Consider the following 13,800-nt stretch of genomic DNA (forward strand, 5'->3'; position numbering starts at 1 on the left):
GTTTCCCCTGCCGCCATCCGGCGATTCTGAAAGAGCTTATTTCTAGCAGGTAAGCCCTAAAAGAGCAAATTCTAGCGACGTTGTTGCAAATGTCACGCTGCGAGTGTGGCTCGTGCAGGGAAACTTGCACGATGCAGAAGAGCAATGAGTACGTTATCTGTCTGGGCAGACCCCACGCAGAGACTGCTCGCTCACTGAGACGGAATGCTCACCGCGGCAAAGACCCTCAGACATCCGATTTGACAGAGGTATTGTCATTTCTGCAAGAGCTGCTGGATAAGGGACGCTCCCCATCCACGCTCAAAGTCTATGTGACGGGTATAGTGGCTTCTCATGCCCTATAGAGGTCCAATCGGTGGGCAGACACAGCGCGGTCATCCGCTTTCTGAATCCGCCTCATCCCCCTACCGTCACTTCATGGGATCTGCCCACGGTGCTGAGGGCCCTGAAGGGCCCCGTCTTCGAGCCGCTACAGTCTGCCAACATTCGGTCGCTTTTGCTGAAGACTGCTCTGCTGGAAGTCCCACGTTACCTGGAAGTCCCGGCCTTGCAGGCCAGGTTCCTTTCCGCTTGAAGTGACACGCGCTATATATATATATCAGATCAGAATCAGAATTAGCTTTATTCGCTTTATACACGAGGAGTACATACATACATGCTCCTGGTACATACATACATGCATACATACATACATACATACACATCTGACATGAGAACAGAAAAAAAAAAATGTAAAAAGTAAAACTTAACAATAAATAATGTGTATGAATCTGGAGCAGTAGATTTATGTACAGATTTGTGCATCATTTACTCTATATAGAACTGTATAAATAAAGAGATATGCATATGTATTTACATAATACTTGAGAAAGAGGCAATAATTAAGGATGTAGAATGAATTACGGAAATGAATTACAGAACGCAGGTAATGATTCATATGTTAGCTGTTTAAGCTGGAGATGGCATGGGGGAACTTTTTTTTTTTTATGCCTAGATGTTCTAGTGCACAGAGATCTGTAGCGTCTGCCTGAGGGGAGAAGTGCAAACAGGTTGTGTCCGGGGTGAGAGGGGTCTTTGATGATGTTTCCTGCCCGTTTCTTCACTCTGGAGTTGTACAAGTCCTGAAGACTGGGCAGGTGCACACCAATGATTATTTCTGCTCTCCTAACAGTCCGTTGCAGTCTTCTTATATCTGAATTGCTGGCTGACCCAAACCAGACAGTTATAGAAGAGCACAGAACCGACTCAATAATAGCTGAGTAAAACGAAGGAAGTACAACCTCTGCTGGGCCTTTTTCACAATGGAGTCAATGTGAGTGTCCCACTTCAGGTCCTGCTTTTGTGTACATAGAAAAAGTCTTAGATCTTTGAGTTCAGCTCATGAAAAATGGGGGCAAAAACAAAAGTGTTGCGTTTATAATTTTGTTCAGTGTGTGTATATATATATATATATAAATATATATAATTGACAATAGCTGTACACTGCTGTTCAAAAAATACTTTTATTCAGCAATTATGTATAAAAACGGACAGAAAATACATTTTTGTAATGTAAAAAAATCATTTTCAAGTAGAAATAATATTTTATTTCTCTTGTGTCCTACTTACTGTGAATGTATAAATGTCTTTCATCTCAACCACAGATTGTCCGACGCCATATTTTGGGCTCCATTGTGCAGAGTGAGAGGAGTTATCTGGACTCTCTAAAACGGATTCTACAGGTGAGATACTGTTGCATCTGTCCCCAAAGCTGTGTTGGAGAAAAAAAAAACGAAAAACCTTTTGATAGATTTTAATAGGGTGTATTTGCAATGACAAAATATTTTGACATAACAGAAAGTGTTGTGTCTTTTTTTTCTCCAGTGTGCTAAGATCAAACTGAAACTCCATGCTTTGATACTTCAAAATAAATTCATACTTAAATTCAAAAGAGTAGGTAAAATGCTAAAGTCAAATATTATTGCCACCTTTCATTTTTCTGGGAATGCTTGTTATATGTACATGAAATCATTAGTCAAAATGTCACTATTTTTGTCTTGAAATGGTTAAATCATTTTTATGATTACACAACAAAAGTTTTGGAAGGGTTACAAATAATGTCAAGACTCTTCCAAATGTGAAAATGTGATAACACTATCAGTTCCCTTTCATGGGAACTTCGAACTGCGTCCTCTAGGGGTCGCTATGGGGAACGCCTCGTCATTGTACACGATGGTGATGCTACGAGCATATCAGGCTGACCGGCTGAAAGACCGGGATAGAAGTCCAGATGTGTGCATCTAATGAGCTGGTGGTTGTGTGTGTATAACCCTTCTGTTTCTTTGCAGTTTTTCCCGGGACCTGTGTGTTTCTGTCCCTTTTTAGGGTAGGTCCTTCACGACGAGGCGTTCCCCATAGCGACCCCTAGAGGACGCAGTGTCTCGTTCCCTACTCAGGGAACCATGGTTACATAAGTAACCTGAGACGTTTTCTTTAATACTGAATTTGCCTTCACATTCACATTTCTTTAAATGGAAGCGTGCAGGTCTGGTGGGTTTCGTAGTGTGGAGTTTCATTACACATAATTCTGATCTCAGCTAGTGGTGGAGAGAAAAGCATTTGTTATCACACTCCTTTGAAGGCACAGGCACCGTCTAAAATGGAATCACAGATCAATGACAGCTTTACGCTCTATGAAATCTAGTCATTCAGGATCTGTCTCCAAGCTTTGTTGTCGAATCAAAGCTCTGTCGGCTGTACTTTACAATTCCTGCTCTCTTTATAGCGTGCTAGACATGGTCTAGGGTGTTTAGATCAGGTAAAGTGGCCTCAAAGCAGGGGAATGGGGGGGCTGTGTAATTAAGTTTAATAGTGCCGTTGGGGGGAGATGCATCTTTAGAAAAAGAAATATTCCCATTGCCTCATCCTTTGTCTTATTTTCTCTTTGTCGATAATTCATTAGTGCTGGAGACTACAGGGTAGGAAAGAAAGCAGCCATGGAAAATGTATTGTATCCACAGTCTAACCAGCAAAGTCTCTTTGCTTTTAAAGATTAGCTCTTGTAGTTTATCTATGAACATTACTAGCTTGTTTTGCAATTTGAGGAAATCAAGCTTAAACAAACATTTAGCTGAGCACAATTTGGCAATGTTGCAAAGCAGTCAAAGCCAATATCAGAGGAAGAATTAACATTAAGAAAGGAATATTTCACCCAAATGTTGTTATTCTTTAGCCACCTGCAAAATGCTTTAGTTATTGTTAGCCATTTTTGATCATAACAACCCTTTTCATTTTTATTGTAGCAAAAAAGAGTGGCCCAATTTTTAGGTGTTGTGGGTTTCGGAGAATAAAAAGAGACATTTTAGGAGTATTCTTTTGACAAATGTTTAAATTAGAAACTTTACACTAGTTTGGAATAATTAAGATTTTTATTTTTATTTGAAAGAAGTCTAATGCTCACCGGTGCTGCATTTATTTGATGAAAAATACAGTAAAAACAGTAATATTGTGAAATATTCCAATTTAAAAGAACTGTTCTATTTTTTATAGTTCTATTAAGAATTGTTCTATTAAGAATTTGAGCAGCAGATTAACATATTCGAATGATTTCTGAAGGATCATGTGACACTAGCCAGGTTTCCATCCAAAGTTGTGAATTTAACTTGTGTGCAAAATTGGAATATCGCATAAAACGTGCGAATAATCAACGTTTCCATCCAACGAGTCAAAGAGAACAAAATCGTCACTTCCTGATAAAATAACACTAAATATCACTAAGAAAAGTAGGAGAAGTCACTGAATATAATAATTTTCATATATAATAAATGTATTTGTAACTTGAGTGAGCAGACGAAACTGTGGTCATCGCTTTACGAGGTGGATGCATGCTGTTTGGGAACACAGTCATGCAAGACAGTTCGGAGGCAGTTATACAGAAATACTTTGAGGACAGACTCTGCTCAGGCATTTAAGAATGACCATAACAACATTTAAGATGCTGTGCAACGAAATCTGTCTGCTGGTTAGTCAGGTTATGCCATCCCATAGTGCAAAGTCACATGACTGTTTTGATGCTCATGGAGGAATTTATTCACAAAATGCATTTCCATCTCTCATTATTTGCATTAATCCTTTTTCACACAAGTCCCTTAAAAAAATCCCTTAATTCACAAAAAGGTTTTTACGCTCGCTTGAGAGAGTAAAAACCTTTTTGCAAATTAAGGGATTGTTTTTCTTCGACATTGGGCATTTCCTTCACTCGTTTCTGATGCGATACTCCAAATTGCACTTAAAAACAGGGTGATGGAAACATAGCTACTGATAACTGGAGTAATGGATGCTGACAATTTGCCATCACAGGAATATATTTCATTTTAAAATATATTACAATAGAAAACATTTATTTAAAATTGTAATACTATTTCACATTATTATTAGTGTTTTTACTGTATTTTTGATAAAATAAATGTAGCTTTGGTGAGCATAAGAAATTTATTTCAAAAACATTAAAAAATCTTCATGATTACAAGCTTTTGACCAGTAGTGAATAAATTCAAACAGACTGAATAAACCTGACAACCCAGTTTGAAACAAAGCAGAATTCATACAATATAACAAAGACTAACTGAATAATCAGGAAACACTGAAAGAGCCTCTAAAAAAGAAGGTGCTATGTATGGATGTCAGGATATATATCTCCTTTTGTTCAAACACATGCATTATTCCAAAGATGTATTCATATATGTAAATTGCACAATTTGAATCGTGCATTCAAATGAATGAAATGGATAATGCATAGTGAGACTTGATTTTTTTTCACCTCGCTGTTAAGATTAATTCAGCACATTTTTAATCTGACTCCCTTGTCAAGGTGAGGCAAGTCAGAGCTGTAAATGAATTATTTCTCATGTATAAATATACAAATATTTCAGTATTTATAAGTAACATAAGAAATATCTCCATTTCCCACGGTCCTTTAGGAATACCAGCGTCCTCTGATGGAGGCTGAGCCTCGAATCCTCAGTGTCAGGAAAATCCGGCCCATTTTTTTCCGTCTGCGGGAGATCATGCAATGCCACTCCATGTTCCAGATTGCCCTGGCATCTCGGGTGGCCGAATGGGACTCTTGTGAAAAGATTGGGGACCTGTTTGTAGCTTCAGTGAGTAGGAAAATTCTTGAAAATGACTTCAGGTTTCAGGTACTAACAGTGCTCTGCTCCAGTTTACTTCAAAAGCAGAGACAATTACTGTGAGTGAGGATGGCTGTCTTTTACCAAAGTAAGCATGTTGGCACCATTGGGCTGCAGGGCGTCTAAAGGACTAATGAATGAGTTTCTGGAGTGACCCTCCTCAGAGGCAGCATCCATAAGCTGTTCTCATTATTCTTCTGTTTAAAGAGAGCATTTGGCCTGTCTGACCTGCTTTTATTCCATAGCACTATTGGTCTTTATAAAGTCCCTGGAGCACAAAGAAGTACCATAGAGAGAAAACTTAGAGCTAAAGGTGCACTGCTGTGCATTGGGAAGCAGAAAATAGACCCACAAACCACATAACACACATCATATTGCACCGGTTTAAGCAATCTTTCTGTTATTGAGTGCATATGTACACACTGTGGGGCAAATTTGCTATGGTTGAACTGCAGACAAAGACAACATAAATTATTTGCATGCGTTGTCTCTGTTGTTTTAGCACCAGATTGATCATAAAAATCAGACAATGTCACAAACATACCTAACTTGGCTTTTTAAAATAGTGAAGTTGTGCTCATTTACTCTCTGCATATGGATATATGCTTGGTTATGGCGTATAGTATAGTCTTGTCTACTATTGGATCATCAGTTGATTATTATTTTGACATGATCAAATTGTACACAATGTATCTCTTATTTATAAAATAGTTGGATATATAAGTAAATGCATACAGTAAACTCGTGTAAAGAGATGCTTGATTTTTCATTTGTCAAATTGTAAACTACTGTATATTATCACCCAGCTGTAATCTAGTGACTATAAGGCATGCAAATATTACATTCTTCTTTGAAACCATGTGTATTGTGAAAAGTGCTATACAAATGAGAATGAGATTGTATGATTTCATACAAATTAGCCACTAATTCGCAAAAATGTAAAATAGTAATGAATTGCGAATTATTAGCAGTTGATAGCACAATCCTAATAGTTTTTGCACTGAAATACTGAACGCTGCAAAGTGCTGCAACTGTTTCGTAAATTTGCCCTGTATGTGTGTTTGTTGATAATAACATCTTTTCATGTGTGTATCATTTCCTGCCATACTTGGCGGTCCCAAAGGGGAGGTACAGTTTGACAGGGGTTAACGTCTATTTGTGGCTCGTTAATGTTCTCTCCAGGTCCTGCGAGCACTGCTGCTGTCAGCAGGTCTGTTCGGCTTCAATCAAAGCAGAGCGAATGGATGGCTGCCGTTTTGCCTACTCTAAAACACCAGGCAGTAATGGACTGTCAAAGATGTTTAGGTCTTTGGGATGGCAAACAGTGGTGCTGCGCTGCATAAATACCACACTAAAATTACTGTTTACTTCCATCTCTTTGCCCTGTAATCACCTTTAGAGTGGTCTGCCCACCACGACAGCAAAATTCAAGAGCAGTCTCAGCTCTGAAGGAGAAACTGTACATGTTAACAGATGCATTAAACAAAGCAGAAAATGGACATAAAACCAAATTAAATGTGATTTCTCTAAGCATTTGTTTGTCTTAACATCATCTCTCTGTATTCCTCTAAGTTCTCAAAATCCATGGTGCTGGACGTATATAGTGATTACGTCAATAACTTCACCAATGCCATGGCCCTAATTAAGAAAGCCTGCATGTCTAAACCAGCATTTCTGGAGTTTCTCAAGGTAAGAGCTGATATTTGCTGTCAATAGCCTCTTGAAGAAACAAGTTTCACCCTAAATCACCTCTTTCTACTGCTGTGCTGTTGTTTGAATGCAAAACAATCCTATTAAGGAGTATGCTTTTTTTGTTTAAAAAATAAATAAAAATAAGTAAATAATTGACTCTCTCGCTCATATCCTTCAAACCTATGACTTTTTTCTTCTGTGAAACATAACAGAAGATATATATATATATAAAAAAAAAGAAATTGTCCATACAAAAAGTCAGTGGAGTTCAATGTTGTTTGGGTCACACTGACTTTAAAATTACCTTCTTTTTTGATTTTAGAAAATGTATATTTAATATAAGTGTATTCTATACACAAGTGTATTAAATAAGTTAAAAGCAAGTAAATAAAAAATAAAAATACATTCTCCAAAAAATCCCAATATCTAATGCAGTGCTAGTTCTCAAGTAATTTTACATTCTTTCAAGGATTTTTCAATATTTTAACTGAAAGATGAGTCAGAAAGACTAATTAAAAACAAAAGAAGTCATTGGACATTAATTTTAATAGCTTTGAGGTTAGTCTGAGAGTGAGAAGATCTTTCGCTTGGAGCATTTCAGGCAAGCCCCTGATATCCTGATTGCTGAATGGATTATAAGTGTTGCTTTTATTTTTTTTTATTAAAAATATTTTTCCTTGTAAATGTGATACTGTGGTTATCTTTTTTTTAAGTTGCATAAATCACAAAATAAGTGTGTAGTGTTATCATGGCAACAAATTTTCACGGTGACTTGAATCTTTAACATCTGTAAAAGCGACTGAACTTCCCAAATGCATAGTTGACCATAGTCTAATATCCTTGCTTTGAAACCTGCTGGAGGGCTCTTAAGTACACCTACTATCTGACAGTGCACAGTCTAATGATTGCCAAAGTCTGCTGGCAGGCATGAAAGAATCAATAGTGTAATGCTAACCTCCACCCACCTCTCAGACTTCCTTGAGTGTCAAGATTCTTCTGCTCTGTATGTGGGAATGACTCTGTCTACCCTTTTCTTTTCCTTTGCCTTTCTCTCAATATGTGGTTGCATCTCTTTACATTCACAGAAGAAGCAGGCATCCAGCGTTGACCGTATTACTCTCTATGGTCTGATGGTGAAGCCTATTCAGCGTTTTCCTCAATTCATACTCCTCCTGCAGGTCAGAATTTATCCATAAACTGTTAACACAGTGCCATCGTTTAGAGTGCTGGAGGGGTCACGCTCCTTTAAACTACTAGAAATTAGTTGCCAAGCAAGTTTATTAGAAACGGAATGACTGGCTAAGACCATGCCAGGTCTTCTCGCAGCCTATTGGCTCACAAGTTTGCTCTTCCCTTAGCTCATGGCCATGATACAGAATTGGGTGTATATCAAGACTCCAAGATCAGATTTTTATACAGAGAACTTGAATAAACCAAAAAAAAAAGACCACGCACATTGCTTGAATAAATGAGGCAGTTCACCCCGAGACTTTCTTTCTTCTGTGAAACCCAAAAGAAAAAAATGGTAAAGAATATGCTTGTCAGTATTTCCATATAAGTGCACTGGGACCAAAATGAAAATTTGTTCACAGTGTGTGTGTGTGTGTGTGTTTGTTCACTACTCACTGCTGTGTGTGTGCACTTGGATGGGATAAATGCAGAGCACACGGCACGTCACTTTCACTTTTTTCACTTTCATAAAAACAAAATAATTGTTTTCATATTTATTCATATATGTGACCCTGAACCACAAAACCAGTCTTAAGTCGCTGGGGTATATTTGTAACAATAGCCAAAAAAACATTGTATGTGTCAAAATTATCGATTTTTCTTTTATGCCAAAAATCATTAGGATATTAAAGGTGACATATCATGAAAATCTGACTTTAAAATAAACATGCGATTTATTTCCCAGCTGTTTACCTTCATAGACATAACCAACCTTTTGTAACTCGTGTGTTTTTATCGTAAACTTGTGTGTGAATGAGAACTTAGTTTAGTACTCACATGCTGTGACAGATGTTTTCTGTACGAGTGCATTCAGAAAACTGTATATCAGAAGTTTAAACTCATATGGTTTAAAACGCATGATTTCAGCGTGATAAACATGATAATCAGAACCAAAACAGACGTTTTTAGCAGGCATGAGCTGTAATGGCAGCTCTATTCTGGAAAAGGGGGTGGGGAGCAGCAGCTCATTTGCATTTAAAGATACAGGCACGAAAAACAGCGTGTTTCTGCTTCCGCTCAAAATAGGCATTTTCAAAATCATATAATAAATGATCTGTGGAGTATTTTGAGCTGAAACTTCACAGACACATTCTGGGGACACCAGAGACTTATATTACATATTGTAAAAAGGGGCATAATATGTCTCCTTTAAGTAAAGATCATGTTCCAGGAATATATTTTGTAAATTTCCTACTGTAAATATATCAAAACTTAATTTTTGATTAGTAATATGCATTGCTAAGAACTTCATTTGGACAACTTTAAAGGTGATTTTCTCAGTATTTTGATTTTTTTGCACCGTCAGATTCCAGATTTTCAAATAGTTGTATCTCAGCCAAATATTGTCCTATCCTAACAAACCATACATCAATGGAAAGCTTATTTATTCCGATTTCAGATGATGTGTAAATCTCAATTTCAAAAAATTGACCCTTATGACTGGTTTTGTTTTCCAGGGTCACATATTATTTATATTTATATTTATTCAGTCTGAGTCCCCATTCACTTTCATTGTATAAAAATTAATGGTTAGTACATTATTCTAGATTTCTCCTTTTGTGGCCTGAAGTCAAATGGGTTTGGAACTATATAAATTACATTGTCATCTTTGGGTGAACTGTTTATTTAAATAAATAAACATTTCAAATATCCATTCTGTTTAGGGCTGTGCGATATTGAAAAAAAAATGCAATACGCGATACCTTGTTAAAAAATGCGATGTTCGATATGTGATACGATATTGCTTAAAGTGTGAAAAATCTATTAAAATTATATTTTAAAATATTTAAATGTGAATGTAAAAAAAAATAATGACACTAATTTTATATCATTGTGACTTTGCTTTTCATACACTTTACGTACTTCATATACCACAGCAAAAAATATAGTCTGAGAAAGTTCAAACATGATTAAAGGCAAGTGAACAGTCAGTAAAAAAAAGAAAGAAAAAGGGGGAAAAAATAACAAATACACAATTTACAAGCATAGATAAAATAAATAGTATTCAGGTACAGAAATTTAATAATTAAGTGTAAAATAACACTGCATGTTGCTCACTGTATGAATTCAATTTAGATTAATCTTTGTTATAGCTGTTTTGTTGTTTGATTAACATTAGTGACATATTCAGCAGCACGTATTTATAGGCTGCTGTCCCTTTAAATCCGACTGCACGGATCCAGTATAATGATACACAACCGATTTCTTTCTCAGCTGTTTACATTCATTTAAAACATAACTGACTGCGTTTACGAGAATGATCGTCGAGACGGGTACTACTGACATAATTCTGTGTGTATGTGTCTGTTCAAACATGAGGAGATGTGAAAGACGAATCAACTTGGTGTTCGCGCGCCGTCTGAAACGCGTCTTTCTGCGTGTGTGTGCGTGCGCTTTGCACGTGTGCTTTGCACGTGTGCGGCAGAACAGAAGATACGCTGTGCGAGATGCGGCTTGTCTGTCAGACAGCAAGACGAGATGGCAAAGAGTTGTTTTCTGCAACTTATTGCACTTAATAACTCTTTTTAAAGTCAAGCAATTCTCTGATATATGCGTCGAACTAAAACTTTGACCTTTTGCAACGTTTTGATTTAAGTAGCCTATTATTAAAATGATTCAGATATCGCACGCCCTTGCGATATGAACATCGCGATATTTACATTTGCAATATTTCGATATTTTCGATATATCGTGCAGCCCTAATTCTGTTACACAAACAAGCCACATGCCAGAATGACAGAGCATTATCAAAATCTACTTCAGAAATATCACATTGACATCTTTAGCCATTGGGTCTCAGATGACAGTGAAATGTCATGAATTCACCAAATTTACATTGCCAAGCTGTTTGTACCATCAATTTGTGCTCCCTCGGGTCCTTCCTTCACTTTTGTTCATTTTTATGGACGAGGAACAAGCAAAGAATTCACCACTGTACTTTCCCATGCGGTAAGAGTGCTGTGGCACTTAATTTCATACCTCAGTAGGCATCGATTACCCATGAATTTTGATAAGTTATGAATGTGAATAAGATTTTTTTTTTTCAATGCTCTGACTTGAGAGTAGCCTGTATTTAATCACACATTAAACAGAACAAGAACCGATCACAGGCTTTACCTTTATTTAGACCTTTTTATCTGCTTCCTCCTTTTTAGTGGCCTAAATCCACCACGAACTGACACCTCTTATTAAAAACATACAAAGAGATGTTAGGCAGAATAAGCCAGGGGCGTCCAGTTCTGCTCTTGGACGGCCACTGTCCTGTAGAGTTTTGCACCAACCCCAATTAAACACACCTGAACCAGCTAATCATGGTCTTACTAGGCATACTAGAAACATCCAGGCAGGTGTGTTGAGTCAAGTTAGAGCTAAACTCTGCAGGACAGTGAACCCTCCAGAACCGAGTTTGGATACCTTTGGTCTAAGTTGTTCTTTTCCAAAAACGGGATGCGTCGCATTCAATTCAAGAGGCGGTCTAAAACATTTTGTTTATTAACCAAACGGGCAAAAAGTTTACTTCAATAATGAACAAAGTGGCATAGATGAGTTTGAAGTTTGGTAAGAGCAAACGGAAAGAGAAAGCGCAATCTAATCCGATATCTGCATTTACACTACACAGGCTTAACTTGACGTGGCTCAATGCATTAGACAATGATATTAAAAGACCAAACTCTGCACACACAATTAATAAAGTATACTTTGTATAGAAAAGCAGATGAGTCCAGAATATGAACACAGAGTTTAACTTATTGACAGAACTCATAGAAACAGTTTTAATGTGATAGGCTAGTTTCATCCTTACATCAAAATCATTAATTAGTACAGATTCTTCATGACAATGATTATATGCACAGATCCGCTGTACACATCCGCAAGCACTAATGGTCTAACGGTCTAATGGTCTAGCGGCAGAGCTTGTGCCAAGTTAGCGGGTCTGGGTTTAAATCCACCCTCGTATAGTTTTTTTTCCTCATTAAAACCAAATGTGTTCATCAGTGATTGTATATCAAGAGCAGGGACATGTTTGTGTGCATTTTTTGTGATTTCACCCAAATAAATAGAGAGCCTACACAACAGGTTTTCATTACATTGAAGCGCTCGTCTGTGCACGAGCCACCGTTAACAGGGGAATATCCGATCTGTCCACTTAAACGGCAGGGGCAAATGCAAGTATCCGATTCATATCAGATTTATTTCCACAAATGAATGAGGCCTGAAACCGATCTGAGAATATCGGAATCTATGTGAGTATATCGAAATCCACGTTCGTGGGACATATCCAATCTGTGCCACGTGGGAGGAAAAAATCGGAATTGGGTCACTTGAACCATGCAGTGTAAATGCGGCCTAAATGAAGCATACAGACTTACAGACGGCAATCAACAATCGGTGCTGATTAATTGACAAAACCAATCATTTGATCGAACTCTAGTTATAGTACGTCACAATGGCTAATGTGTTGTCTGTGCGGTAGAGGTGCAGGCATTACATTCTTTCATTAGCTTCCTTGAAATGAGTCCCTTTTACTCTTTCACTTGGTGTCTTTCTTTTATCCTCACTCTCTTATTGCTGTTTGACTCATTCTCTTTCTCTGTCTTTAGGACATGCTGAAGAACACTCCCACTGGCCATGTGGACAGGCTGCCCTTGCAATTGGCTCTGACTGAATTGGAGACCCTGGCTGAGAAACTCAATGAGCAGAAAAGGGTGGCTGATCAGGTCACTGAGACGCAGCAGCTGGCTCGCTGTGTCAGTGACCGCTCTCTCAGCAAGGTGGGAAAAACACACACATGCGCACAGTTACAGCAGGATGCTGTTGCCTTGATGTAATCACAACAGTGTCATTCCTAATCACAAAACCATTTCATGGTATCATTCTGACTTCCCGTTTCTTAGACATTTTTGCTGTTACTTTTCACCAACTGGTCTCAAGGTTATCATGTTCACGTTCCACTTGCATTTGACAACCAGAATGTGTCACAATGTCTTTTGTCTTAATTTTGAACAATATAGATACTATTTTATCATTTGAAACCTAAAAAAAAAATATTTTGTGAAATGATTTATTTTTTTACTTTACATTTAAATTGTACATTACCGCTGAAAAGTTTGGGGTCAGTTCATTTTTTTTCTGAAATAAATTTATTTTATTTATTTATTTTCATTTATTTATTGAGTTATTTAGCAGACACTTTTATCCAAAGCGACTTACAAATGAGGACAACAGAAGCAATCAATTGTAGTATTAAAACAACTAAAAACAGATCCAAAACTAAAAGCTAAAACTTTATAAATACTACTTATACACATTTTAAAAATAAAGAAATTAAATAAAAATGACAAATGCATACAACAAAATTTCAAAACTTAACATTTAAATGAAAAACAAAAAATAAAGCTAAAAACTATTCAAAATATTAAAGAACAAAAGGTATAAGAGTATAATAATGATTCTAACATAACACTAAGCCAAACACCAAAAAAACAACTACATATGTGTGTATGTACAACCATACACACATACATATATATATATACAGTGGGTACGGAAAGTATTCAGACCCCCTTAAATTTTTCACTCTGTTATATTGCAGCGCCATTTGCTAAAATCATTTAAGTTAATTTTTTTTCCTCATTAATGTACACACAGCACCCCATATTGACAGAAAAACACAGAATTGTTGACATTTTTGCAGATTTATTAAAAAAGA

General features: G+C 37.0%; 1 protein-coding gene across 2 annotated transcripts in view; it reads left to right on the forward strand.

Moving 5' to 3' along the window:
• The window catches only part of LOC107695083 (rho guanine nucleotide exchange factor 10-like protein), a 124,216-nt gene that overhangs the window by 28,742 nt on the left and 81,674 nt on the right, over positions 1 to 13,800 (forward strand). For both annotated transcript variants that reach the window (XM_016494887.1, XM_016494888.1), the window contains 5 exons: positions 1,644 to 1,721; positions 4,959 to 5,138; positions 6,741 to 6,857; positions 7,946 to 8,038; positions 12,692 to 12,862. In XM_016494887.1, the coding sequence (XP_016350373.1) occupies positions 1,644 to 1,721; positions 4,959 to 5,138; positions 6,741 to 6,857; positions 7,946 to 8,038; positions 12,692 to 12,862 (639 nt within the window). The remainder of the gene's footprint in view (positions 1 to 1,643; positions 1,722 to 4,958; positions 5,139 to 6,740; positions 6,858 to 7,945; positions 8,039 to 12,691; positions 12,863 to 13,800) is intronic.

Source organism: Sinocyclocheilus anshuiensis, unplaced genomic scaffold (genome assembly GCF_001515605.1).
Source record: "Sinocyclocheilus anshuiensis isolate Anshui unplaced genomic scaffold, SAMN03320099.WGS_v1.1 scaffold26, whole genome shotgun sequence".
Taxonomy (NCBI): domain Eukaryota; kingdom Metazoa; phylum Chordata; class Actinopteri; order Cypriniformes; family Cyprinidae; genus Sinocyclocheilus; species Sinocyclocheilus anshuiensis.